This window comes from Garra rufa, chromosome 21 (assembly GCF_049309525.1).
Source record: "Garra rufa chromosome 21, GarRuf1.0, whole genome shotgun sequence".
Classification (NCBI taxonomy): domain Eukaryota; kingdom Metazoa; phylum Chordata; class Actinopteri; order Cypriniformes; family Cyprinidae; genus Garra; species Garra rufa.
This window is the reverse complement of record NC_133381.1, coordinates 29,240,765-29,267,465: the sequence shown is the minus strand read 5'-3', so window position 1 is coordinate 29,267,465 and position 26,701 is coordinate 29,240,765. Positions and strand designations below refer to the sequence as shown.

General features: G+C 35.6%; 1 protein-coding gene across 1 annotated transcript in view; it reads right to left on the bottom strand.

Annotated features, from left to right (window-relative positions):
* Positions 1–26,701, bottom strand: part of LOC141295380 (ALK tyrosine kinase receptor-like) — a 406,769-nt gene that overhangs the window by 217,261 nt on the left and 162,807 nt on the right. Inside the window, exon 2 of the mRNA XM_073826587.1 lies at positions 23,668–23,778. Within this exon, the coding sequence (XP_073682688.1) occupies positions 23,668–23,778 (111 nt within the window). The remainder of the gene's footprint in view (positions 1–23,667; positions 23,779–26,701) is intronic.

Below are 26,701 nucleotides of genomic sequence, written 5' to 3'. Positions count from 1 at the left end.
TATTTGCATATATCCAGATTAGTTGTAAAGCTGTATGGTTTTTGAATGCAATTTCTCTAATTGCAACAGACTAAAATTCCTAGCATTATTTAAAAAGCTTTATAATGAAATTAGCCAACTTTGTGCCACACATGCATATTTTCATTTCTCTCATGGGATCTTTAGTTACTGAGAAGGATATTTAGACGATTGCACTATAAAAACCACAAATGGCATGGTTTGGAATTACTCAAGAACTTTTGCCACAGCTGAGCTCTCTGGTCTCTGCACAACAGATAGTCAGGCGGGTTCGCCTGTAAATGCGTTCAACCATGAGCGTTTACAGCCCATAAATTCGTTCATTCAGAATGGTCAATTATTCCCCTAGCTCTTTATATCCCACTCAGATGGGGCACAAGATCATAAAGGGCTTGGATAGCGGGGGGTGTGTGGCATGACCAAGCTTCTTGAAAGAGAATGTGGTTGCCAAGAGAGCATCCTTTGCATCTGCTGACCAGTGTCTCTACCCCCACACTAAAGCAGATATCACTCCCTGCTGTTTTCTCAGATGACACAATCATGGACAGCATACATTGACTAACATTTGATCCACATTCCACAAAAAATGGCAAGCACTGACTGTAATCACCAGTTACAAACCGACTGGCTATCTTAATAGTCAAATTCTTGTGGTCAAATATTTTCCAGCAATGACTGCTCTATATGCTAAATAACGACTTCTGAAAACTCTATATTTGACCAACTACAAATAGTATATATACTATATAGTCAAAGCTGGGAAGTAACTGATTACATGTAATCTGGATTACGTAATCAGATTCCAAAAATAAAGTACTAGTAATTAGCTAAAATTACATTCTAAAATACTCATAATCAGACTACAGTTACTTTTTATGGATTACATGATTACACACTATAGCAATAAATTATTTATAATCTATTAATTGTCCCTAATTTCTAAAATAGCCTTCCTCTTAAATACACTCAGAAAATCTACCAGTTTTGTGTATATTTACACAAAGTCATTAGTCAGGTGACTACACAGCATTTGACCATTGGATTTATAAAAATAATTTCAGGTTTAAAAAGTGTCACAACATTGAAAGAACTACTGATGAACACATTAATATTTATTTGAATTATATTTGTAGGTTATTATAACCTTTGCAGGTTTAACCATGTATTTATATGTCTTCCAAAGGTTTTTGTCTTTCAAATACATTAAAATGCACATATTCACAAACTTTGTTGTCATCTGATCCTCTTTCACCTAATATATTTACTTAAAGTACCCCTGAGATTTTAAAATCAATATTTCAAATAAATAATGATGATCATTTTTATTTTTAATTATTAGCTTTTTATTAAACTCACAACCCCCTGCAGTTCCTTCACAAATCCCATAATGTAATGTTTTATGTTGCACTTGATGTTGCTAATACGACAAATGGAATATATTTTCTTACTCGTTTGTATTTTTTATGTCAATATGGTACAATATTGTCCTATTTAAATCAATGTGATAAACGAGATCGGTAGTAATCTAAAAAGTAATCTAAAAGTAATCTAAAAGTAGTCAGATTATATTATCTAAAATGTGTAATGTAATGGATTATGTTACTGACTACAATTTTGTCATGTAATTTGGAATTAGCAAAGGGTTACAATTTGTAAGTAATCTACCCAGCTCTGACTATAGTATACAAAGTATTTATAGTATATAGTAGTATATACATATAATTAATATACACAACCGTTGCAAAGTTTGAGGTCAGTTTGAGGTTAAAATCATTCAATTAGTCAACAGACATCACCATTTGTATTTTCACAAAAGATTTATATTTTAAATAAATGCTGCTCTTTTAAAATGTATTAATACATCCTTAAATAAATAAATAAATGGTCACACTTTATTTTAAGGTTTAATTCTTGCTAATAACAAACCATTAACTATGACTTTTGCCTCATTAAATTCCTAATTAGCTGCTTATTAATAGTTAGTAAGGACGTTTTTAAGTTTAGGTATTGGGTTGGATTAGGGGTGTATATTACTACTATTACTATTATTAGAAGTACTAATAAACAGCCAACTAGGGCTGCAACGATTCGTCGACGTTGTCGACAAAAATCGATAATAGAAATAGTCGACAATGAATTTCATTGTCGATGTTGTCGCCAGACAACCGAGTGAGGCATCTTTCTGCCGAAAGTCGCACATACGCAGCTTCTATGCTGAGCGATAACATACAGAAATGGCGGCGTCCAACGCAGCAGCTGCGCGTACCAAAACACGCCCGTTTCACACATACTCCGTCTGCAGTACGTTTTTTTTTCCACACCCATGTTAACGGATTAGAACGTTCACAATGTACGGACTGCAAACGCGTTCTGTGTGAAAGCAAAACGAGTCTGTGCTTCTTCTGCACCGCATACGTAACGCACACGGACTGTAGACGCACTGCAGACTGAGTATGTATGAAACAGGCGTAAAGTTTGGGAGCATTTTAGCCTGCTACGGCGAATTAAAATATTACCTGCATGGTTTGTAAAGCAGTCCTTGCGCATCACGGCAGCACCTCTGTGATGCACGAACATTTAAAGAGAAAGCACGTCGGACAGTTGAATGAAACGGAGTTTGGCTGGCCTCGGTAAGATTTAAATAACATGGAAGCCAATACGTTTTGTTTTGGATATACATTTTTGTTTACTGTTTTATTGCTGCTGATGGTTTACAGGAAGAAAATGTTTACTTGATTTTAATTTATTTTTTCTTATAAAACAAATGTGCCTGTCCATTAAAAAATTATAGAGTTTCTTAATTTATGCATTTATGTCTGTACTGACCGAGCACTGTGCCTAATTGGTTTTAGACAGGGCATTTTTATTTACTTTTAGTATGAATTGGCCTATCAGCAGCAAAATATGCATTTTTCATTGAAGTACCCCCTTCTTTCTTGTGTTTACTATAATTTTCCACATAATTAAAGCAATCTCATGCTAAATTTGAGAAAAATTGAATAATTATCCGATTAGTCGACTAATCGTTTCAATAGTCGGTGACTAGTCGACTATTAAAATAGTCGTTAGTTGCAGCCCTACAGCCAACATGTTATTAATAAGCATGCTAATAAACAACTAGCTAACAGTGAGACTTGGCTTCTATACTAAAGTATTAAAAACAAAACAAAGCAAGAGCAGTATTAAGTTTTCAACATTTCTAATAATACAGTTATAAATGTTTCTTAAATATCAAATTAGCATATCATAATAATTTCTGAAGGATATAATTAAATAAGAATAATAATTAAAATAATACTGATTTTATATTTTATATTTAACGTCTTTTACTCACAGTATTTTACTATATTTTTGAACAACTGTTCATAGTGCCATGCCATTTATTAGATTTTTCCACACTTAGATTAGATTTGTCTCATATAAACCCACCTATAAAAGGCACATCACATCAAAAACTGTGGTTTGTCATATTGGTTAGAAATGCTTTCCCTGTCTAATTGAGTGGGTCTTAGCTAGATAAAGTGGACATGAAATTATGCCTTAAGTGAAGGTCAAAATTAAATAAGCTCCAGACAGGTCTTGTAAATTCACAGATAAATTGATTTGGAAAATTTGTCATCATTAGTCCATGTTGTTACAAAGTTGTTAGCTTCAGGTGTTTACGATTCTCTGACTATCACTGTTGTGATTGCTATCTCATTGAAAAATGATTGAACGCATTTGCATGCATAGAGAAAACGCACGGAAAAGAATTTGCTGGCTGATAACACTGGGAAGAGAAAAGGCACAATGCAACTATAACTGGCAAGTCTAAATTGCTTCAGCAGGGGATAAATTACGTGGCTGATTCATTCTAGGTGTTGCAGTTAGCTCATTGCAGATGTGCCGTTTGATTTGCTTTTGGTGGCGGGAAGACCTATAAAGAGAGTGTGCATTCAGTTAATGAGGCTGTAATGTCAGAGTGACCCCGGCCTCCTTTATCACACGAACTTAGATTGAGAGTTAGGTACCACATGGAGGTTAGCTAAAAACACTGCTAGGTGGCCGTTCGAATACAAATGACCGCTCACAGCGAGTCAACAAAAAAACTGGACTGCTGAACTTTGTTGTTTTGTAATATTTGAATCTGTTTCTGTCTGATTTAATATTATACTGTAACAAATGAAAAGGAGCAGTTATTATGCCTAAGGGATATTTAACATTTCAAATGAGAAAATTTGGTCACCATTTACTCACCATTATCTGTATCATAAAAGTTAGGGATGCTCCGATCGATATCGATATTTTCATAATCACATTTTATGACTCGATCGGTACCCACTAAACTTGGCTTTTAATAGGTTTTGACTGGAGTTTTAATAGGTTTTTAGGCAAGAATGTGCTTGCTTAGACTTCAAAATCTCATTATGTGTAGGGGAGAGCGGGGCACAACCTAACACTTTTTGAATTTTGCGGTTTATGTAAATCCACTTGGGGTTCAGAGTACAATATTTATCCACATTATTTTCGCACTTGTCTAGTACAAATATATCACTTTGTTTCATATTTACAGTGTATACATTTTTCATTATTTACCTCAGGTGGGGTGGGGTACATTGTAACATCAGAGGGGTACGTTGTAACATGACCATATGACAGCTTAAAATGTTATCTGATCGAATGAAAAATATACACAACAAACTAAAATATTTTGTCAGTAAAATACATGTGTTAACTTTTTCAAATGAAGTAATGACGTTTTTTTAAAAAATAAAAAATAATCTAATTTTGGAGTTTGACAATGAACACATCGCAACAATGCTTTGAACGGCCCTGATCGCAACACACAGCTGTACAGTAGTTCAAAACAATGTGGACAAATAGATGAAACACATTTAGACATTCAGAAAAACACTCCCCTCCCTCCACACACAGCTCTCACAGAACACGACACACATAAACGAGCCAAAACGCTTTACATTTCTTGAAATAATAACTTCTGAACATTAAACATTGATTGTCAGCCTTTATTTACCTGTTTCTTGTGGTTTCTTATCAAAATCTTTAGAAGTAAATAGTGTAAATTGAATCGCTAATGTCATAGAATAGCATCGTTTAATAACAGCGGGGCATATTGTAACACAGTGTTACAATGCTCCAAATCTGCGCCACTGGAGTTTAAAACAGGTTTGTGTCTTCTGCTGGTTTGCCAAGAATTAATAAACTATCTAAACTGATAAATAACAAATTGGAGATTAAAATAATAGCAGATTTGTCTAATTTTAAATGAATACTAAAAACTGAAATGAAAAGTTTACTTCAGCCAGAAATATTCAGCGATATCTTCAAAAGGCTTTTGAATTTTGGCGTTCTTTTTTCTCTGCATAGTTTTGCTATGGCAACTAGTAAATACCGTAAATGTGGTTATGCTAGCATGTGTGGAAATATTTAAACCAGGTGTGTTACAATCAACCCCGAGTTAGGTTGTGCCCCGCTCACCCCATATGTGTAAATTGCCTAGCAACTTGTATGATGTATGTTGTTGTTGTTGTTGTTTTAAATATTATTATTTAATAATAATATTTTATATAAATAATAGTAGTATTAAATACTAGTGTTTAGTATTCAGAAACAGCGCATGTGTTTGTGATAGTGAATTTAGTTACATTGTTCAACAAGAGGCTGTTTTTACGAGTCAGAGGTAAAGACCTTCCTTATTTCCTTATTTTGAAAAATGAATTATAAAAAAAAAATGAATACACTGAGCAGTGCTGTCATTACCTTAACAGATGAAAGGATATTACTATTACGACAAAGATAACGCTTTCCTTAGCGGACATTAAGACTACTGTTTTATTGTGAATATAAGATTGATCTGAAGAAGGAATGCTGTATCAGGCGCAGGTAATAATTACACTCACTCAATAAACTATATGTTTAGGTATATTAGAACAGAAGTAGAAGGTATATTTTATTATTCTACTTATTTTAAATTATAATAATATTCCACAATATTACTGTTTTTAATGTATTTTTGATCAAATAAATGCAGCCATGCAGCCTTAATGAGTATGAGATATGAGTATAAGATTTCTTTAAAAAGCATTAAAATCTTAATCTCAATTTTTTTCATGGTCCTGTAATTTATATTAGCTACTGAATAAAGTGAATTTTTAGACGGAAATTTTTGGATTCTATTCCAGTCTTTCCCTTACCCTTTAATTTTTTTTATTTTTTTTTTTTTCAAAAACTTCAAACACTACTGCTCTAAAGGCCCCACATTCTACCCACTCTGGCCTGGTACATGAGGATCAAGTTGATGGTTCAGAACTATCTTAAGGAACACTTTAAGAACTTCTTTGATGCCACAGTGAAAACTACCAGCCAAAGTATTACAGTTCAAACATTATAAATGACAACTGAACAGTCATTAAAAAAAAGGTCAAACACATATTACAAGCATAAATAAATGCATCAGAAGGTCTATCAGTAGTATTTGGATACATAAAGGTAATAATGAAAAATAAAACTGCATAGTGTTCACTGCATTAATTAAACCTTAATTAATTGTTAACGCTTCTGCTTCATAGACAGCAGCATATATATAGGCTGCTTTCCCTTTAAGATCGAATGCATGGATCTAATATAATGATACACCTGATTTCATTCTGTTTATGTTCACTTTAGTTGAGATATAACCAACTGTGTTTACGAGAATACTTGCAGAAACAGGTATTTTGAGAAAACTGTGTATGTGTCCATTCAAGCACAAGAAGAAACAAAAGAGAACTGATTTTTGTGTTTGCACTTTCTGTGCTCGCTTTGAGTGTGTACACAGAAAACAGTGAACAAGTAATTAATTAATTCTCTTTTGTCTCATTTTGCGCTTGGACTTAACTTAGAAACAAGTGCAACTTATACACCTTCACTCTATGTTCATTAAACTTTGCAACTAATGTGGGAATCACATGCATGCAAAACCGTGGGGCCTGGTCCGACTTTTTTACGTGGCACCCCTGCTCTTGCCAGACGGCACTGTGGCACATTGGTTGGGAAACACTGTTCTATTCTATTCTGCATTTACCTAATATATTTATCCAATCTTTGTCAGCATGGCATGAAAAATTACATATTAGGCCTAACAAGTCAAGTCCATTACACAGAATAATGAATATGATTAGTTTCTGCATTATTTTTCATATATTCACTTTGGCTGCTTATTTATACATTCATCTGACCACTTTATGGCTTGCGTACACCCCATGTCTCCTATCGCCCAGTCAGATACTCTGAGGAGGACCAGGCAGGTGATTGCATGAGTCATGAGACAGTGTTGACAGATGGAAGAGAAACAGAATGATATGGACAGGCTAAATAGAACAAAACATGAGCGCAGACAGCCGCATTGCCGAAAAAATATATATTAATCTTCAACTCAACCGTTCTTGTTTTTGTTCTCTCCCTTTGTATAGACCTCTGACGGAAATCAATCTAACTCTCATTTCATTTCAGATGAATTCTGTTGCTAAATGTAGCATGTATAGTCTGCTACGTCAATGGTGAGCAGGAGACAGCATGATGGGATTTGAAAGGGTATCTGAAAGGTGTGGACAGGATCCTAGAACTCACGTCTTGCACTATCAATTTTTACTGTCTCACATTCAAGCATATTATGACAGTGGGCCCAGAGGATCTATTAACAAAATGTACAGATGAGTGCCAGCTGTGCCGGGTCCAGATATAGAATATGAGTCTGTAAACGTTAGGAGAGTTACTTAAAACAGCATTATACAAGACAGTATCTATATTATATGACATATAATATGACGTACGTTAAAACTTAGACCGGCTGATTTTATAAGATTATGTGACTACCATAAAACATTGTGCTATATTTAACAGCTTTATTACTTTGTATAATTGGGTAAATATTAATAATGTGGACTTGTAATGACAAAATATGTATGCACATCTACGGCATTGGTAGCTACCCTAGTTGGTACAGGAACACAATATTGTATTCTTATATAATCTGAAGACATAACTAACCATTAGTGTCATTAACTAATTCTGTACTGTTTGTGTTATGGAAACCGGACGCTACCTCAAACCAACAAGGAGGGTTTTTTTTGTTTTTTTTTGTTGTTGTTGTTGTTTTTTTGTTTTTTTGTTTTTTAGATTGAGAAAGTAAGTCGCACGACTGGAAGTGGCACAATTGGTCAAAATTACATTGTTGAGAAATTTATGATGTGATGTGATTATTTAGAAAATTATTTTCTAAGAAAGAAAGAAAGAAAGAAAGAAAGAAAGAAAGAAAGAAAGAAAGAAAGAAAGAAAGAAAGAAAGAAAGACCTGGTCATTTCTTTATATAATCTAAAAGACCTTAAGAAAACTCTGTGAAAGTCTTTGTTCATATGTCTGCTTTAAAGAATAAGAATGGTGCTCATGAAAGGACATCACGTAAGAAACCACTGTTGCCAGTAAAAGCATACTGAGACATGTTTCATATCTCAAAACATCTTGGATGCTCCATAACAATTTTGAGAAAGTGTTCCTTGGACAGTTGACAGTTACTGGCTAAAATGCACAACAGTTTATTTGGAGGAAGAAAGGTCCACTGTACACCAAAATAATAAATAGATACATTATTTCCGCAAATGGTGACAGGAGCATTATGGTTTTACACTGCTTTGCTGACTCAGGGTCTGGAAACCTTATATTCATTGAAAGAACAATTCATTCAAACCAGACAGCAGTTCATGACTTCAAGCTTTCAAGAGGTTGCATGATGCAACAAAACAATGGCCCAATCAACTAAAAAATTGATGTAAAATAAGAAAATGTGCTTTCCTGAGTTCTGACCTTAATCCAGAACAGACGGCATAGCCTAAAGGAGCTCTGTTATTAACCAAGCCCCAAAACTTTGATAAACTAAAACAGATTTGTGGTGAGAAATTGTCCAAAATTAGACAAAAGTCCGCTTGTTTGGTGAACAAGCTTGATCCAGTACAAATCTCGTTGAAAAAGAACTGACAATCTGACCATTAAAAATAAATGCTTTGATGATTGTACCTCTCAATCTCAATCAATTGCAAAACAATCAGCCAATCCATGCAACATCCGTTTATATGTGACTGTAACTACTGACCTCAGGTGTGCTAAAATGCACTTTTATTTAATTTTATTCACAGCCTTCTCTCCACCGGACAAAAGCAGCCAGTCTCCTGGCACACATACATGCCAGCTGTGCCAGGGGCTTGTTTTGGCAGAGAACCATGGCAAAACAAAAGAGAGTATTAGTCCTGGTGTCATGGCCGTGGAGTGGAGGATCAATCTCGATTTGGAGAGCTGGGTGTTTTGGGTGATGGCAGCATTCAGACAAGCCCCTCTCTCCCACACTGGGTTTAATAAACACCAGCATGCAACAGATGCTGTGGAAACATTGCAATTTATCATTTTGCCAGTGGTGGCGCATGTCATTCGCCTTCGTCAAGGGCAACTGCTTCTTCTTGTTCGTCTGCTTGAAAACATAGGGCTCAGCTGAGCCGACGTGTCTGATTCTCCCAACGGCCCTATTTGAATTAATTAGCAAATTTCTGCAGCCAGGAGAATATTGGAGCTTTGCGCACCCCATTACGGTTGGGGCCATGTTGTCTTCAGCTATCTGGGTCGCATCAAAATGATTTCGTTGGAGAGATTGAGGTGATTTTTTTGAACAGCGGGAGACTGGAAGCGGTGACATCGTTGTGACATCAGAGCGGCACCCTGTTCATTTGTGAACTCAAGACCGAGCGGCTGCTTTGCTTCACAGATTAGATCAAAGCTGGCAATGTCAGGCTCCATAAACTGATATGCATGACTCGTGTACCCTCGGGAGGCTTTCTTTTTTGTAAATATTGGAGGCGTGCTTCACTAAAACATGCTTTTTGCAATTGTGAATGTGATGGAATAAAGAAGGACAGCTGTTTTAAGCCCATGGACACAACAATTTTTTGGAATCCTAAGGCTATGTGTCCACCAAAGCATTTTTTCTGAGGCTAGTGTATTTTTCCAATTGCTTTCAGTGGGAACACCACTTTAAAAAAAAGCAATGTGACAAAGTGCTTTTTTTATGTTTTTTCTTTGCGCAGATAGTTGAAGAATGTTCAACTTTGACTAAAACACAGCACTCATCACTGTCACTTGTTATTTAGCTATCCAATTACAGTGGATGAGGGGCAGAGCAAATATCACACCAACCAACCCTCACATCCTACTTGTACTACGACCAAAAAACAATTTAGAAGCCAATATTGCTTGTGTCCAAGTATTCATATCTATACCAGATGGGATTCCTGGACTACTACAAATATCAGTATGAAAAATGCTTGCAACATTTAATTTGTGACGGGTCCACCACATTACGTCACTTTAAGTGCTTGCAAGTGCTCATAGCTACACTATATTGCCAAAAGTATTGGGACACACCTTTTAATGAACAGGTTTGACTAATTTAGTAATTTCCATGAGTACACATCTTAATGGTTAAGCATAAAATGATATTCTAGGGGATTGTGTGCTTCTAATTTTACAGCATCAGTTTTGACAGGGCCCTTCCATTCTAACATGGCAATGCCTTTGTGTATAAGGCAAGGTTCAAAAAGAAGTGATTAATTCAGTCAGTGTGGAAGAACTTATCTGCAGAAAGCAAAGTCCTAATCTCAGCTGAACACCTCTGGTGTGACTTTAAATGCAGACACTGAGCCAAAAACTCCAAACACCAATGACTTTTAAATACACTATATAGACAAATGTATTGGTACAGCCCTTTTTAGAACAGAAAAAGGCACTTCCAAAACTGTGGCAACAAAGATGGAAACAATTTCATTTGTGTATTTACAAATTGTATTTCCATCTCTGTTTCAACCGTTTTGGAAGTGTCAAAAAATGACTATACCCACAGTTACAAGTCATTGCTGTTTGGTGATGAGTTTTTGGCTCAAAGTCTTCATTTAAAGTCACTCCAGAGATGTTCAGCCGGGATTAGGACTTTGCTTTCTGCAGACCAGTCAAGTTCTTTCACACTAACTGAATCAATTATTTCTTTTTGAACCTTGCCTTATACACAGAGGCATTGTCATGTTAGAATAGAAAAGGGTCCTGTCAAAGCTGTTGCTATCAAATTAGAAGAACACAATCTCCTAGAATGTCATTATATACTTAAACATTAGGATTTTTACTCTTGGAAATTACTACAGTAGTCAAACATGTTCATTAAAACAGGGTGTCTCAATACTTTTGGCAATATAGTGTATGTGTTTTTAGCAGTGCATCTAGTGTTTGCAGCTGGCTAAAAATGCTTTGGCGAACACAAGGCCTTAAAGATTTCTGTAGTCTTTGATCGCCTAGTATGACATGTTCATAGATGGCAAAAAAATGGTTTTACCGATTAATCTTGGCATATGACAAGGTTCTGGCAGTGTCTGAAAATGTGAGTCACACACCTACAATGTGACAGCTTATATCGCTTGCGTCCTCCGAAGAACCAATAAAAAGGTATCTCATACTTAACGAAAAGTGCCACACGAAATTGTCTCACACTCACAGAGCGATTTTTACAAACACCTAAATTCAAATTAACTGATGCTACTGTATTTTTTTGTTCACTTTTGCCTGCATTGTAATTAAATTCATTACATTTTGTAACCAGTCATAAGTTTCAATATTTCGAAATGGAGATTTATACACCATCTGAAAGCTTGAATAATTAATCTTTTCATTGATGCATGGTTTGTTAGGATAGGACATTATTTGGTCGAGTTACAACTTATTTGGTCGAGATTGAAAATTTGGAATCTAAGGGTGCAAAAAAAAACTATTTTTTGAGAAAATCACCTTTAAAGTTGTCCAAATTAAGTTGTTAAAATGCAATTTACTAATCAAAAATTAAGTTTTGATATATTTACGGTAGGACATTTACAAAATGTCGTCATGGAACATGGAACTTTTAACCCATACAATGTATTTTTGGCTACTGCTACAAATATACCAGTGCTACTTAAAACTGACTCTCCTTAAGATCAAATTGTACAATCTCCCAGGGTATAATCTTAAAGGATTCCAAACAAAATCGCACAGTGCATAGCAGGCTTTACTCAGACTCTAAAAATCCAGACCACCCCCACTGTCTGAATCATGTCGATGGATGGCGGACATTGTCAGCTTTCCGGCGCCAAACATAAATCAAGGAGAGCATGGCCAGTGGAGGGACACTAATTACCCAGGCTGAAAGGGCTCAAGCTACAGCCACTCCAGCTTCAATCTCTACATGTCAGTCATCCTGAATTGGACACGAGCAGGAATGAGATTTGAGGGCTATGGCGGAAGGGAAGAAGTGTTGCATAAACAGCCGTTTGTGACAGCTCTTGGCAACGGCACAGCTAAATTATGGCAGACAGTCTGACCTCTGACATAAACTGTGGTTCTTCAGAGACTTTCATTGTTGTCTGAGCCCTATGGGATAACTGACAAGGCCATTCACTGCTTTTCCCTGATATGAACAAGGCCCCAACGAGTTTTATTGAAACTCTCATAGGTGATATGTGGATTTAGATTCATTCGCCCATGGAAACAAATGTGCAAACTGGTTTTTAACAACTCCCCAGCTGTTGCTTATCATATTCCATTACCATAATATTAAAAATGTTCTACTTAGTATGTTATTTTTAGAAAATGTTGCTTCTATAATCTGACATATTTCAGAGTGTAACAGGCCATTTAACTGAGGGTAATATATACATACACATACATATATGGCAGGGCTTGATCATGAAAAGTAGGTGTTACATACTGTATTGAGTCACATTGATGAATAGTGGTTGGGCTTGAAAAATAGGAGCGCTTGATGACATCCTGCCCAAAAAGAACGCCAATCCATCTTTCACACAGCATGTTCTATGTAGCATTGTGGGGATGCTGGAGTGTCTCAGGCCGAAGGCAGGAAAACACCCTAGATGGATGGCCAGTCCATCAGACATAAGCTGCATTGCTTTTTTATGGTCTTCCCTTACTACAGATCTGGCCATTAAAAATGCGTCTATTTTCACGCGGCAGCCTGCAATTCGGCACGCGTGGGCACGCGTCCTACCGCAGCTGCTTTTTTTGATTTTTTTACAACGTTGTTGCACTTCATATAATATCCACCAGGTGGCGCAAGGAACAACATTCTGTAGCCAAACACCATGGCCAGCTCTAGGGGGCGTTGGTCACAAATACCAGTACAATAGTTCAATGATTCCTCTTTCCTGAAATTATGGTTCAAACCAATAGCAAAAAGATAGCCTATTCATAAGCAGGTGCAGTTGTATTGTTATTTTGTTTTCTTTCTTTGTTTTCTTGACGAACATTTATTAGACTGCATCGGAAATAGAAATGTTAATTTCAGTTATTTTATTTTTCCAACCGACAACTGACGTAAACCGCTAAATTCGTTTTCAGGGATTAATTATACACAAGCAAGAAGCAGCATAAACATCAGAACCTCACGCGCAGAGCTTATGCACAGAGAAAAACCCAATAAACCTATATATAATAATAAATAAAATAGGCCCACATAAGAAATATATGTTTTTCTTTTCTGAATGAATAATAATTTAACAAATTAATAAGTAGCAAGCCTGTATGCAGAATTTTAGGCAATTTCTGTGATGCGCCCTTAAACCAGCATCTTGTTTCCATTATTTTTTTTTTTTTTTTACAAATAGCCTACACATCTGTTTTTTTTTTTTTTTTTAATTGTGATTGTACACAAATAACAGAAATATGTAAAATAGCATAGTTTTGAGCAATGCCGTACTCTTGAACGAGTATTGTAAGCTGTATCCACTTTATTAAGGGGAAAAAAATCAAGTGATCCTGACGGCGCCGCAGGCAGTTAAATAACTCGACAACTTTCACCTTCACAATAAAATACATTATATATTTCAGCGTTTTAAAGCAACATCAAATTAAGATATGCATGTTTAAGAGGTAGTTCGTCTTTTTCTTTTTCTAAGATACACAATTTTAGATACACTGACAATTAATTTGAGTAGAGACAAATAGAAATGGGAAGGATAAATATAAACTACAGTATTTTTGCGATTTTGGTGCTTAGAAATGTATTCTAAGCGGGCAGCGGGCAAATAATATAGTTAATATAGCGCGGAGCGGGTGGATGCGGAATAAAACCTCGTGGAAGCGTGACTGGAAAAGCACTTTGTTATATCCTATAAAGTATAGACTATTTAGATACTTCATCATCAAGCAAAAATTTATTCATAAGCAGGAGCAGTTTTATTATTATTTTCTTTTCTTTTTTTCCTGATGAACTTTTATTAGACTGCATTGAAAATAGAAATGTTAATTTCTGTTTTTTTTTTTTTTTTTTTTTTTTCAAACGACAACCGACGCGTTTAGTTATTAGCCTATTAACGACCAGATTGTGTTAAATTACATTTAAATTTAAATTGAAACGTGGCTGTGTCACATTAATAACATTTTGAGGGGTTAATTGTACACAAGCAAAAAGCAGCAGAAACATCAGAACGTCACGCGCAGAGCTTATGCACAGAGAAAACCCCAAAAAAGCTGTATGTAAAATAAATAAAAATGCCCATATGCGAAATATAATTTTCTTAATGAATAATAATTTAACAAAACGAAATAAAATAAAATTAATAAGTAGCAAGCCTATATGCAGAATTGTAGGCAATTTCTGTGATGCGCCCTTAAACTAGCATCTCGTTTCCATTTTTTTTTTTTTTTACAAATAGCATACACATCTGTTTTTTCATTGTGATTGTACACAAATAACAGAAATATGTAAAATAGCATAGTTTTGAGCAATCCCGTACTCTTGAAGGAGTATTGTAAGCTGTATCCACTTAATTAAAGGGGGAAAAAAGTGATCCTGACGGCGCCGCGGGCAGTTGAATAACTCGACAACTTTCACCTTCAGAATAAAATACATTATATATTTCAGCGTTTTAAAGCAACATCAAATTAAGATATGCATGTTTAAGAGGTAGTTCGTCTTTTTCTTTTTCTAAGATACACAATTTTAGACACTGACAATTAATTTGAGTAGAGAGAAATAGAAATGGAGAGGATAAATATAAACTACAGTTTTTATAGAGTTAAAAAGTAATTAATTAATTAATTTATTATTATTATTACTATTTTGATTTGTTTTTGCGATTTTGGTGCTTAGAAATTTATTCTAAGCAGGCAGCGGGTAAATAATATAGTTAATATAGCGGGAGCGGGTGGATGCGGAATAAAACCTCGTCGAATCGGGACTGGAAAAGCAGTCTTCCCGCGCGCATTTTAAATGGCCAGATCTGTAACTTCCTTCTGTCTAGTTGACTTGGATGTACGTTATTGCTTACATTGCATGAGTATACACTGCTGTGTACAATGCAGTAGTTTGAATGGTTAATTCTTTGATAATTTGTAATAATTATCAATGTTGGGGAAAGTTACTTTTAAAAGTAATGCATTACAATATTTCTCAAGTATTTATTCATTACAAGAGTTTCTCCATAAAAAAGTAACTTATTACATAACTTTTTATGGAAACCCTAGTGAAAAATAAATGTACTAAAATGTATTTAAAATATATTTTAGTATACTACAAATACATTTACATATTGTGTGCTTAATAAAAATACCCTGCAATTGTAGTTTTAGTATACTAAATATGCTAAATTAGAACAACTAATTTTGTACTTAATGCACTTTAATTGTCAGGAAGTAGTGCTGAAATCCAACTAAAGATACACTAAAGTATATTTGACTGACGGTGCTAAAGCGGAACTATTGCAAGTATACTTTAGGAACCCTTGAAATATTTAGCATTTAAAGCCACAATATGTACGATTTTTTTATTAAAATATGCAAAAACCACTGGAACAGTGTTATATATTTTGCTGACTTGTGTACTTACATTATCCAAAAGGTTAAATCCAGAGAAATAAGCAATTTTAACTACTGTAGCGGACCATGTCATTGTGTCGCCTGACAGTGACATCATACACCCCCGATTTTTCAGTTTTATGTTGTAGAAAACATGGAAACCTCAAAGATGCTTTAATATGTAATGCATTTTATTAGACAAGTGACAAGTGCACAGAGCAGCATTATAACCAGGGCTGAAAATGAGGGGAAGTCTGGGGAGTGAATTTCGAGGGATGGCATTTCACTTTTCTAACTGCTTAGGTTTATTTTAATAGTTACTTGTATATTTTATCCATTTAAAATAATACGATCCCAGTTCTGCACATAAACGTAGGGCAATGTAGGCCAAAAATGCAGCAGGATATTTGTCTATGGTTCGCTGTGCAATGCCATCTTTTGCCATAATATCTGCAGAATAGGGATGGTTCGATACGTGTATCGGTACCGTTCGGTTCTTGGACAAATTCCAAATGGAAGTGATCATCCCTATCACCTTTGTGGGGGACTTGGGGCACGTGCATGTCATAATGTAGTCGTTTGCAATGCACTTGGCGAAGGGAGCGATGTAATTTCCTCATTATTATCTTCAGCTGGGATGTTTACGTGACAACACAGCATGGTCTCTGTCAGCAGATGTCGCTGTTTTAAATGTCATTAATGTCTTTTTACTGTTAGCATAACTAAGCGAATCTGTGTATGACATCAAAATACTGCGAAAGCGCTTGACAGCTGATGGTTCCATATTCTTGTTATAATCACTCTCGCGTTGCTCTGATGTCATACACCGATCGGTGCCTGTAGCGCCGCTTCAAGTCAAACACACCCGTGTCTGTCAGCACTAAGCAGATTCGCTTAGTCCCCTCACAAAGGTGATAGGGATGATCACTTCCATTTGGAATTTGTCCGAGAACCGAACGGTACCGATACACGTATCGAACCATCCCTACTGCAGAATGCAACAGAAATGCTTCTCTATCAGTGCGCGTCCTGCTTCTCACAGCACAGATCGTGAAAGCGGACTGCTGTTTTTGTCTTTCATTATAACAAAGTGTAGAGACGGTGTAAATAATAGATTCAGTGTGCAATGTAGAGAGCTTCATTCATTAAAATGGAAGTTTGTGAGATTGCGATTATGGAGGCCAAGAGCTTTTTAATAATTATAAAGGGGGTTTGCAAATATGAAACTGAATTTTTATGAAAGTTTTATACATTTTTGATTTTATAAAAAAGTTCAAAGTAAGTGCCTTACATTTTAGGAACACTGTTGTCTGATTTAGCTCTATTTCTTCAACAAAATAAACACAGTTCATGTATTTATACAACACAACGCTATTTTGTTAATAAATGAATCGGTGCTTTTGAACAAATCTAGTGAGTCAATGATTAAATTACCCATTTATACAGAGAGTCACTTGCTTAGTTCCTAAATGAATCAGCCATTCGAACAAATCTTTGAATGAATGATTCAGTGACAAAGATTTTGGTGGTTGCAGTTTTATTTTTTGCAGTTCTTTAAGGTAAGTGGTTGCAATCAATTTATTTTAGCTAAATTTAAATAAACAAATGTAGCTGACTAACTTTCAACATTTTTTTTTTCAAATGTAGCTAAAATTAATTATTTGCAATCATTCATCTTCAAAAAACTGTAAATTCAATTAATTATTTTTTTCAGTGTATTTCTATATTCAAAACTTAATATTAAAAACATTAATCTCATAAAATTGTTTTGACTACAAAACAAGTCCTTTTTAACTACAAATGTTTCTGCAAAGTGTAAAAATATAACTAAATAAATATAGTCTACAAATGCAATACTGCACCAATACATAATAAGTGTTTTGAGCTAAACAGGCCAATTAGAGACAATAATTATTCTCAATTTTTATTACATCATTCTTTCATTTCACTGATCAATGTTTTTATTTTTTTTTTATAAATAAGCATAAGGGTTTATTAATGATGCTTAAAAATATGAAAACATGAAATAAGTTGGTAATAAATGTTATTGCAGATTATAAAGGGTTTAAAAATTAAATACATTCGAAATGTCATCTAAAATTACCATTATCAACACACTCCTCGCCTGCCTTCCAAGCTAGAGTTCCACCAGTAAAATTTGACTATTTCCACTACTGATTTTAACAGAACTTTCAACACACTCAAATGTATCTAATATGATAAAACAGCACTGCTTTTCCTACATACACATGACCAGAAAAGCGGAAGCAGTCGACAGTGGCATAATAAAAGCTCTGCTGCTTTCAAGCCATGTATCACACTCGTCCTTCATTAGCAATCACTCAAGCAGCTTTGTTTCACTCCCACGACATTCAGCCCCACCATGCTTCATACTACAGTGACCTTAATAAGTTTTTAATACATTAGCTCATCTATGGACATGATTTCTGCCCGAGTCTCGTCAGACTGCATCAGCTATCGGGATGAAGACAACAACTCCCAATATTCCACACTCAATCACGGCGTCATCAAACCACACCTTTGGTTTTTTGTATGTTTTGAATATGATTTTAAAGACCCATATTGTTATTATTAAATATTATGCAATCCTTATCAACAGTCAACATATTTTAGGCCAGTGTTTCTTAACCCTGGTCCTGGGCGCCCCCCAACACTACACATTTTGTGTGTCTCCCTGCACACCTGATTGCACTCATCAGCTCATTAGAAAACATCTCAAGGACCTGAAATGGGTGTGTCAGATAAGGAAGACTTACAAAATGTGCAGTGTTAGGGGGCGCCCAGGACCAGGGTTGAGAAACACTGTTTTAGGCTTAAAGGTCCACTGAAGTGCCTTGAAACACGCAGCGTTCTTCTATGTGGTGACGTTCTTTTAACTGAAACAAAAACATATCGCTAAGCCCCGCCCACTAATTTTGAACAGCCAATAGCGTTCCATTTATATCTGCTCGGGGCAGAGCCGTTGAGCTCGGTAAAGCCGCATTTGTAAGCTTATGACAGCCACAGACTAATAAATTACCCCACAGATTCAATATGAAACTCTTGCTAAAACGAAATAGTGATAATAATCATGCTGAGGCTGTGTAGTTTAACACATGCCGAGTCCGACCGCGCATATGAGCGCATATGATCTGCTCCGCGTCTCTGTGTAGGGGGCGGGACACTACGGACTCTAGAGAGCATTTTATTGGACAGAACGTTTGATCTGAAACTGAAGTGCGCGGTGATATCATCAAAATCCTTGATTCATATTGGCGGAAGTGACGAGAGTGTAAGTTTTGAATGCCCATATCTTGTAAAAGCGAATTTTGTCACTGCTTTGAAACACACTAGCTTATAGATAATCTTAAAACTAATATATTCATACTAAAAGCCAAAAAACTTTAATTTTGATTTCAGGGGGACTTTAATATTAATAATTGTGCATTGTGCACAAGTAATACTCAAAATAAAGTTTAATTACGATTTTTGTATCAGCAAGTCTTGAGCGATATGTCAGTAAATAGATTTGAACTATACTATATAAAATAAATGCATTTTAAATCGATACTTTTTTTAACTAGGGAAGTAATGCGTTACATTACTTTTGTTTTATTTTTTGTTACATGTGTCACGAATCCGGTCTGTGCTCTTCAGGGCTCGCAAAATTTCACAATCTCTGGTAGCCCTTCGGGCAGGTACTCATCAGGCTTTGATAGCCCGAAAATAATTTCAACTAGCCCAAATAACAATTTTTACAAAAAGACAATTTTTTAATATAGAAAATCAGATAGCAGTCTTAGGCCCAATCCCAATTCTATTTTCTACCCCTTCGCCTTGCCCTTGCCCCTTCCCCTTGTCCCTTGAAACAAAGTGGAAAGGGGAAGGGCTAAAATATTTCCCCTAAGAAATGGGACACCACTACAGCACTGTTATACGTCATCATACGTTGTCACTAGTTCCTAATGTTACGTCAGAGGACATGCGGCGATGTTTATCACACATTCCAAGATGTCAAAAATGTTGTCATGTTACAAATGTACGGTGTACGCACCGTTCATTCACATGTGGCCGTAAGCAAAACAAACAACGCATTATCACATGCGCGGCAAATTGCTAATCAGTGTAGTGGTGCCTGGAGAAGTATACATGCTTCATTTGTGAATTTCGTTTTCAACTTTCTATTTGAACGCGTTCGTTTTCTGGATCCTTGGACTAAAATGTTTACAGGGGTTCACTTGTTTAAGAAATTTCTGATCGTAAAAATCAGCTTCTTTTTATTTGTAAGGTATCGTTTTTATTATTATATACTGATTTAAATTACTGGTGCGGTAGACGTAGCGGCCGCAGGTGCATTAGGCGCAATCATCAAATACATTTCAAAGCAAGCCGGCTCCACGGTCCTGACTGCATCATCACTGCCTTTATTGGGTGTTTTTAGCGAATATTTACATTTATTCACATGACTGGATGTGGTGGACTGCCATGATTTTGGCGAATGCAGGACACTACTGAATAATGCGCATCAGAGGGGATTTAAAAAGTGGAAGTGTGTATACACCGTATACCTGCGTACACCCTCCACTACACCACCGTTGCAAATTGCCGTGCCACTGGTCTTTCATGTTTCTAACATGCAGTCAAGTGTATATGACATAAAAATATATTTTGTAATATCGTGCAATCAGTGCTATCTGCTAGCAAACTTTAGCGATTTTTTTGCAAACGTTTATTTACAAAACAACACCATAAACACAAACACAAGATTGAAGGTAATATACATATAATGAAACATTGTCATCAAAATCCTTATTAAAGGCAAAAATTACTTATATTTACGAGTCTGCTTGCTCAAGTGAGCAGCCATGTTGGAAATTTCTCTTAGCCCTTCGTTTGAAGTGAGGTCCTGAAAAATCTTCGTTTGGAGGGCTATCTGGCCCTTCCCCTTACCCCTACCCCTCCAACCAAAAGAGAAATGAGACACCCCTACCCCTTTACGTGAACACGCCAAATGGAGGGGTAGGGTTAAGTGTAGGGGTAAGGGGTAGAATTGGGATTGAGCCTTAATGTTTCAATATACAAATATCAAGGAAGGAATTTAATTTCACTATCTGCACAATCTGTAAAAATCTATTTAATTTATGACCCTTTTTAACAGCTGCAAAAATAAAATGAACACAGTATGAGTGGGGTTGCACAATTTAAAGTAAAAATTAAGTCATCAATGACATGATTTTCAGTTAAAAAAAAAAAATCGTATACAACGGCATTTCAGCCTTAAGGGATAAATCAAGTATAGTATTTATTATAATTTATTTAAAACATAAAAACATAAATATTGTCTTAATTGTTTAGATTTTTAGAAGGCACATTAACTTCTTTTACATTTACTCCCTGTTTGCTACATAAAAACGTGGGTCAATATTTGCAATAATCTGACCGCAGAAACAGTAAAAAAAAATTATTGGAAATGCAAATTTATTCTCTGCCATGAGGTGGCGCTTAAGAGCGCTGAAATATTGCGGTTTCCCTAGTAACGGCTGTACACAAAGCAGCACTGCACTCATTAATGCTGTTTTATCAGACGTAAGTAAGCTGAAATGAAAATGCCAACAACAAGTTCCTGAGGACAATCAGTTCCCCTTAGATGCATTCATATAAAGACACGAGTGCTGCGTTTTGACTTTAAAACGTGCAGCGCACATATTTATTCAGTGACATTATTGCCTATTTAAATTTAATCCAACCCTGTCGCAATTCTCGTCTTTCTATCCTCAACTGTAAGACCTTTTAAAATTATAATTAAGACTTTTCTTATTCTCTTTAATGTATTTAAAACTTTTTATGGCCTTAAATGTGATGCAACTAAATTGAGGAGTGTTTAAGGACCTGCAGGAGCCCTCTACTTTTAGATAGCCCGTCGGGCAGACCGGTGGAACATTTTGGTAGCCCGACTGGGCTAGCGATTTTGCGAGCCCTGCTCTTCATTCCACTCGCCACCAGAGGGTGTCCACTCATTACATTGACATTCACACAACACAGACTGTTGCATTACACCCGGACTACACTTCCCGGCATCCTTTGCAGTGATTACACTCACACAGCTGCATCCAAACAGAGTCTCTATTTAAGCCTTGTACCTCCTCCCTCATGTTGCTGTGTATTATAGTGCATTTAGCGCTCCCTGAGTGCTAGCATGTTTGAGCCTTTTCCCAGTTTCTAAGTTTTGTCCAGTTATTCCCGTGCCTTGTTTCCTTGCCCTGTTTTCCCTTGTCTTGTTTTGTCTGACGCCTGCCTTGGTTTCTTGAGGATTACTCTTTGAATTGTCCTTTCGGACTCTGTTCGCCCCCATTGAACTTTGGACTGTCTTTCTGGATTCCCCGTTGCCTCGTCCCTTTGGATTATGTTAGCCGCTGATCGACCCTCACCTGTCTTAAGGATTACTCTTACGTCTTGCCCTAATATACCTGTCTGCTGATGTCAACCTCCTGCCTGTTATGACCATGTCTAAGTTCATTGATAATAAAAGCTTGCATTTGGATCCACCTGCTTCTCACTCTCTTCTCTCCGTAACAACATGAGCTGGGCTTGCTTATTTATTTTTAATAACTAAAATCCCCATAAAATTTATAAATCCCAATTATCATTTCGGCAACTGTAAAGGCCCTTTCACACCAAAAGTGAAATTAATAAGCCTCAGCCTGAAGGAAGTGCCTTTGTACCTCACACTGTCTATTATTATTGGTTGCTTGCAAATTCTTTAATTCCATAAGAATATGTGGATACGTATAAATGGCTGCAAGTGGTGAAAGATGATCTTTGGCAGCATAATCATTTGGATATAATTCTTATTCTTAAGGTTTTTTTTTTTTTTTTTTACCCCAAATTAAATCTGAATAATCACTCCTGGAGCGGTTTCGAATTTGGAAACTGATTAAGATTGAAGGGTGTTGTTTGCACCGTTAAGTATTATATTCAAGCGAATAAAAAAGGAAAAGCTCACTCCAAATTTATCTTAACACGAAGACGGGAGAGGTGTCAATGAATAAATGGAAAAAAGTAACTTTTGTGTTACTTATTTTAAAAAGTAACTCGTAAATTTATTCTAATCTTAAAATGGTCAGTTGTAAAAGCAGTTGACTTTTAATATCTACATTACCTGACCCAAAGAAATGATGTTATAGTGTAGAATGGAATTTTAATTAAATTTTTTATTTGCTCTTTTTATTTTACATACCTGTTTTGTTCTTGCACATTTATATACTGTAAAAACATTGCCATATCTTGTTATTCCACTATACTGCTTCCCTTCAAGGCTGAAATCTACACTGCTTAAAAATATGATCTTGTAATGCAACACTAGGTAATCGTTTATTGTAGATTACACTTTGGAACATTCTCAACAGCAATTCACTTAACCAAGATATAAAAGCACTGAATGCATCTTAACGGTAGATTCTGAATGCACTGAGTGCATAAGGCTGATAGAGTTTCTGGGCTATCTTCTTTAAAACATCGTTTTAGTTGTGGCTTGTTACATCATTTGTAATCCTTGCAGCATGATGCTTACTGCAAGTTCAAGACAAGGCAGTCAAAAGCTATGGGAGCGTGTGAGGAATAAGAAACGGACGTTTATGCACACTGACAGCCAACTGCCTACACGCATCACGTCCTGAAACGGGCTGCCTTTGTCTCTCAGGTCAAGAAGCTTTATGATACTGATGGCGGCTGACTTACCTGAAGTTGATACAGGATCCTCAGGGAAAGTTAGCTCGTCCTCTGCTATCCAAGAAAAGTTCCAGTATTTGGGGGCGGTGGGGTTTCCTGAGTTTACAGATGAGGGCCGTTCTGCAAACAAAAGTAGAGTTTGCTGTCAAGGGCCTTTGCAAATATACTGCAGTGTCAGAAAAGCTTTATGTGATAGAAGCATTATCTAATCTGTGGGACATTTTAGACGCTCTCTCTCTAGGGTTAACTTTTCTCCAAGGGCAGTTTTCTCTAAAACCTCCCACATAGAAAATTGAGAGCTTAGAAGAACAATTTTGCCTTCTAGAAAATACAGTACCATACTCTAAGGTGAAAATGGACACCAAAAAAAAAAAAAAAAGAAAACACACAGAGACACATGCATTCTAAATAAAGATTCTCAATTCAAAATTCTTGAATAGTCTGCATTTTACAAAATAATCCGCCTTAATTACGTTTAAGTGTTTGTTTATTCTAATCTTCCTTAATTACACACCTGCAAAGATGTTGCTGACACAGATATTTGCTTATGGAGCACAGCTTGTCTAAACTAATTTGGGGATCAAGAACCTCAGTGGGTTTACTTAGGTTATGCACTATTTACATTAACACAAATATATATTTTATCTCTGGTATCTAGTCTTTGTAACTCATCATGTATTTTAATTTTTGCATTATACTGTAGCTCTGCCCCAACTCTGCTTTAACTACGTCTTGTTCTTTTTTCAGTGAAGCAAATAATGGATTCCTGTAAATCAGCAACATTGCAACTGAAACAAAATGTAAAATGTTAGACATTCACATTCTGAATTGCTGTAAGCAACATGTTTGCTTTGGTTTTCCATATTTATTTATTTTTTTGTGTGTCATTTCATGCTTTAATTTATCTATCACGTCTATTGCCTTTAAGGGCTTATTCACAGGTTATTGGTTGCTTGCAAATTCTTTTATTACAAAAGAATATACGGATACTTGTAAATGGCTGCAAGTGGTGAAAGATGATCTTTGGCAGCGTAATCATTTGGATATAATTCTTATTCTTAAGGTTTTTTTCCTAAATTAAATCTGAATAATCACTCCTAGAGCGACTCTGAATTTGGAAACTGATTAAGACTGAAGGGTGTCACTTGCACCATTAAGTATCATATTCAAGCGAATAAAAAAGGAAAAGCTTGGCATATAATTTGCCATATGAAACAGCAGTGGCTTAGGTTACTTGAGTAATTGGACTTTATTACTATGCTTGAGTATAAGAGAATTTGATTTGAGGATCATTAAAATGAATACAGTTACTACATTTTTTTACAATTTAATTTAGACCTTTAGAGTAGAAAGTACAAAATTATCCTTGAATTATAAGTTGCTTAACTTTTATTTAAAAGAGCCGATGACTTTATTTTAATGTTAAATTGTAACTAGTCACATATGCTCATTTATTTCTTGTGAAGAGACTTTTTATTATTTTTTTTTCTTCTACAGCAATGTGTTTTAATTATAACTATTGTTGAAAACAATCTTGACTTGACTATATTACAACTATATTGTCAGACAACAATCATCTGCAGCCAAATTTATGTTTAACCATTTTAGAGAACAGGTTTGGTCAAGTAAATACAAGTAAAAATTATTCAGAAAAAATAAGTCAAAATTATGTGTGTTTTTGCTTGAAACAAGCAAAATAATCTGCCAATGGGGTAAGAAAATTATCTTTTCTTTTCTTACCCCATTGGCAAATTATTTTGCTTGTTCTAAGCAAAAACTCACTTAATTTTGACTTGTTATTTTCTGAAAACAAGAAAATAATTTTCACTCGTTTAGAAAATCCTTCTTGATTTAAGAATTTTTAGATATTTTGGCTGGAAACAATACAAAAAATCTAATTAAGAAAAGTATTTTTTGCAGTGTATTTAATATATTAGTCAAGGTATGTAGCCACATTGAGACTTTGCCTCAGGCAGGCAAGCTAGTTTGCCATCACCTCCCTTCCACAGGTACACTTTCTAATCTTTTTAAACTTTTGTATCTCTTTATATCTCCATGTGGACCAAAAGCAAACTGGACAGGTTTCTTTGAGTGTGCTCTACTCTTATTATTCCAAACCAGGCAAATTAATAAAGCTAAATTGGAGAGGGAGTAAAGGGAGTCTGCTTTGGACTATAAAACTGCTGGCGAGTTGAGATCTGTCACGGGTCATTCTAACCTTTGTGGAAAGTAATGAAAAGTGTGCTTTGCCCAATACTTCACAGGGCCACAGAGGAGCACAAGAGCACATATACTCTTTAATCATTCCAAATGACCATTAAGAGAGAATCAATAGTAAACAGAAAACAACTTTCATGAGTAGTTATTAAAGTGCAGCAGAGATCAGTGCTATAGTATTCAACTGACCATCATTTGGAGCATGGGCAACAGCCCAGAGCCTTGACTGGTAGTGATTCTTTCAAACTCTCCTGACACTCTTAGACTGTCATTGTTCAAACCAACTAGTCAGCCGACTATTAGTTGCCATTATACTCACTACGGTATTGTAAACCCTTTGGTTGCTACTGCCCCTACTCTGACCGATCAAAACATAAATATGTATTAATATTGATAAAAGCTATAGAAGTATTGTTCATTGTTAACTAATGCAGTTAACGTGTAACCTCATTGTAAAGTTTTATAACTGGCCTTGCATTGTTGTCTCACACTTGTTGACATGTAATAATAATTTGGAATGATCTGAACTTTTTATGGTGGGCAGGGCAGACATGAAGCTTGTCAGAGAAATTGTAAGGTAAGTGAGCCTGACATAGTAAATTTCATTCATCACTAATAAGAGTAGTAAAGCAATTAGAAGTAAGCTTACCAACAAAGCAAATATCTGTGAACAATGTTTTGACATGCTGTTTCAAATAAATAAAAAAACATTTATCTGTAAAAAAGGTCATTTTAGGTAATTTTAGGTAAAAAAATGGCTAGTTAAGCTAAAATGGGCCACAATTTTCAGCTAAAATCGACTGCATACACACATTTTTACACAGAA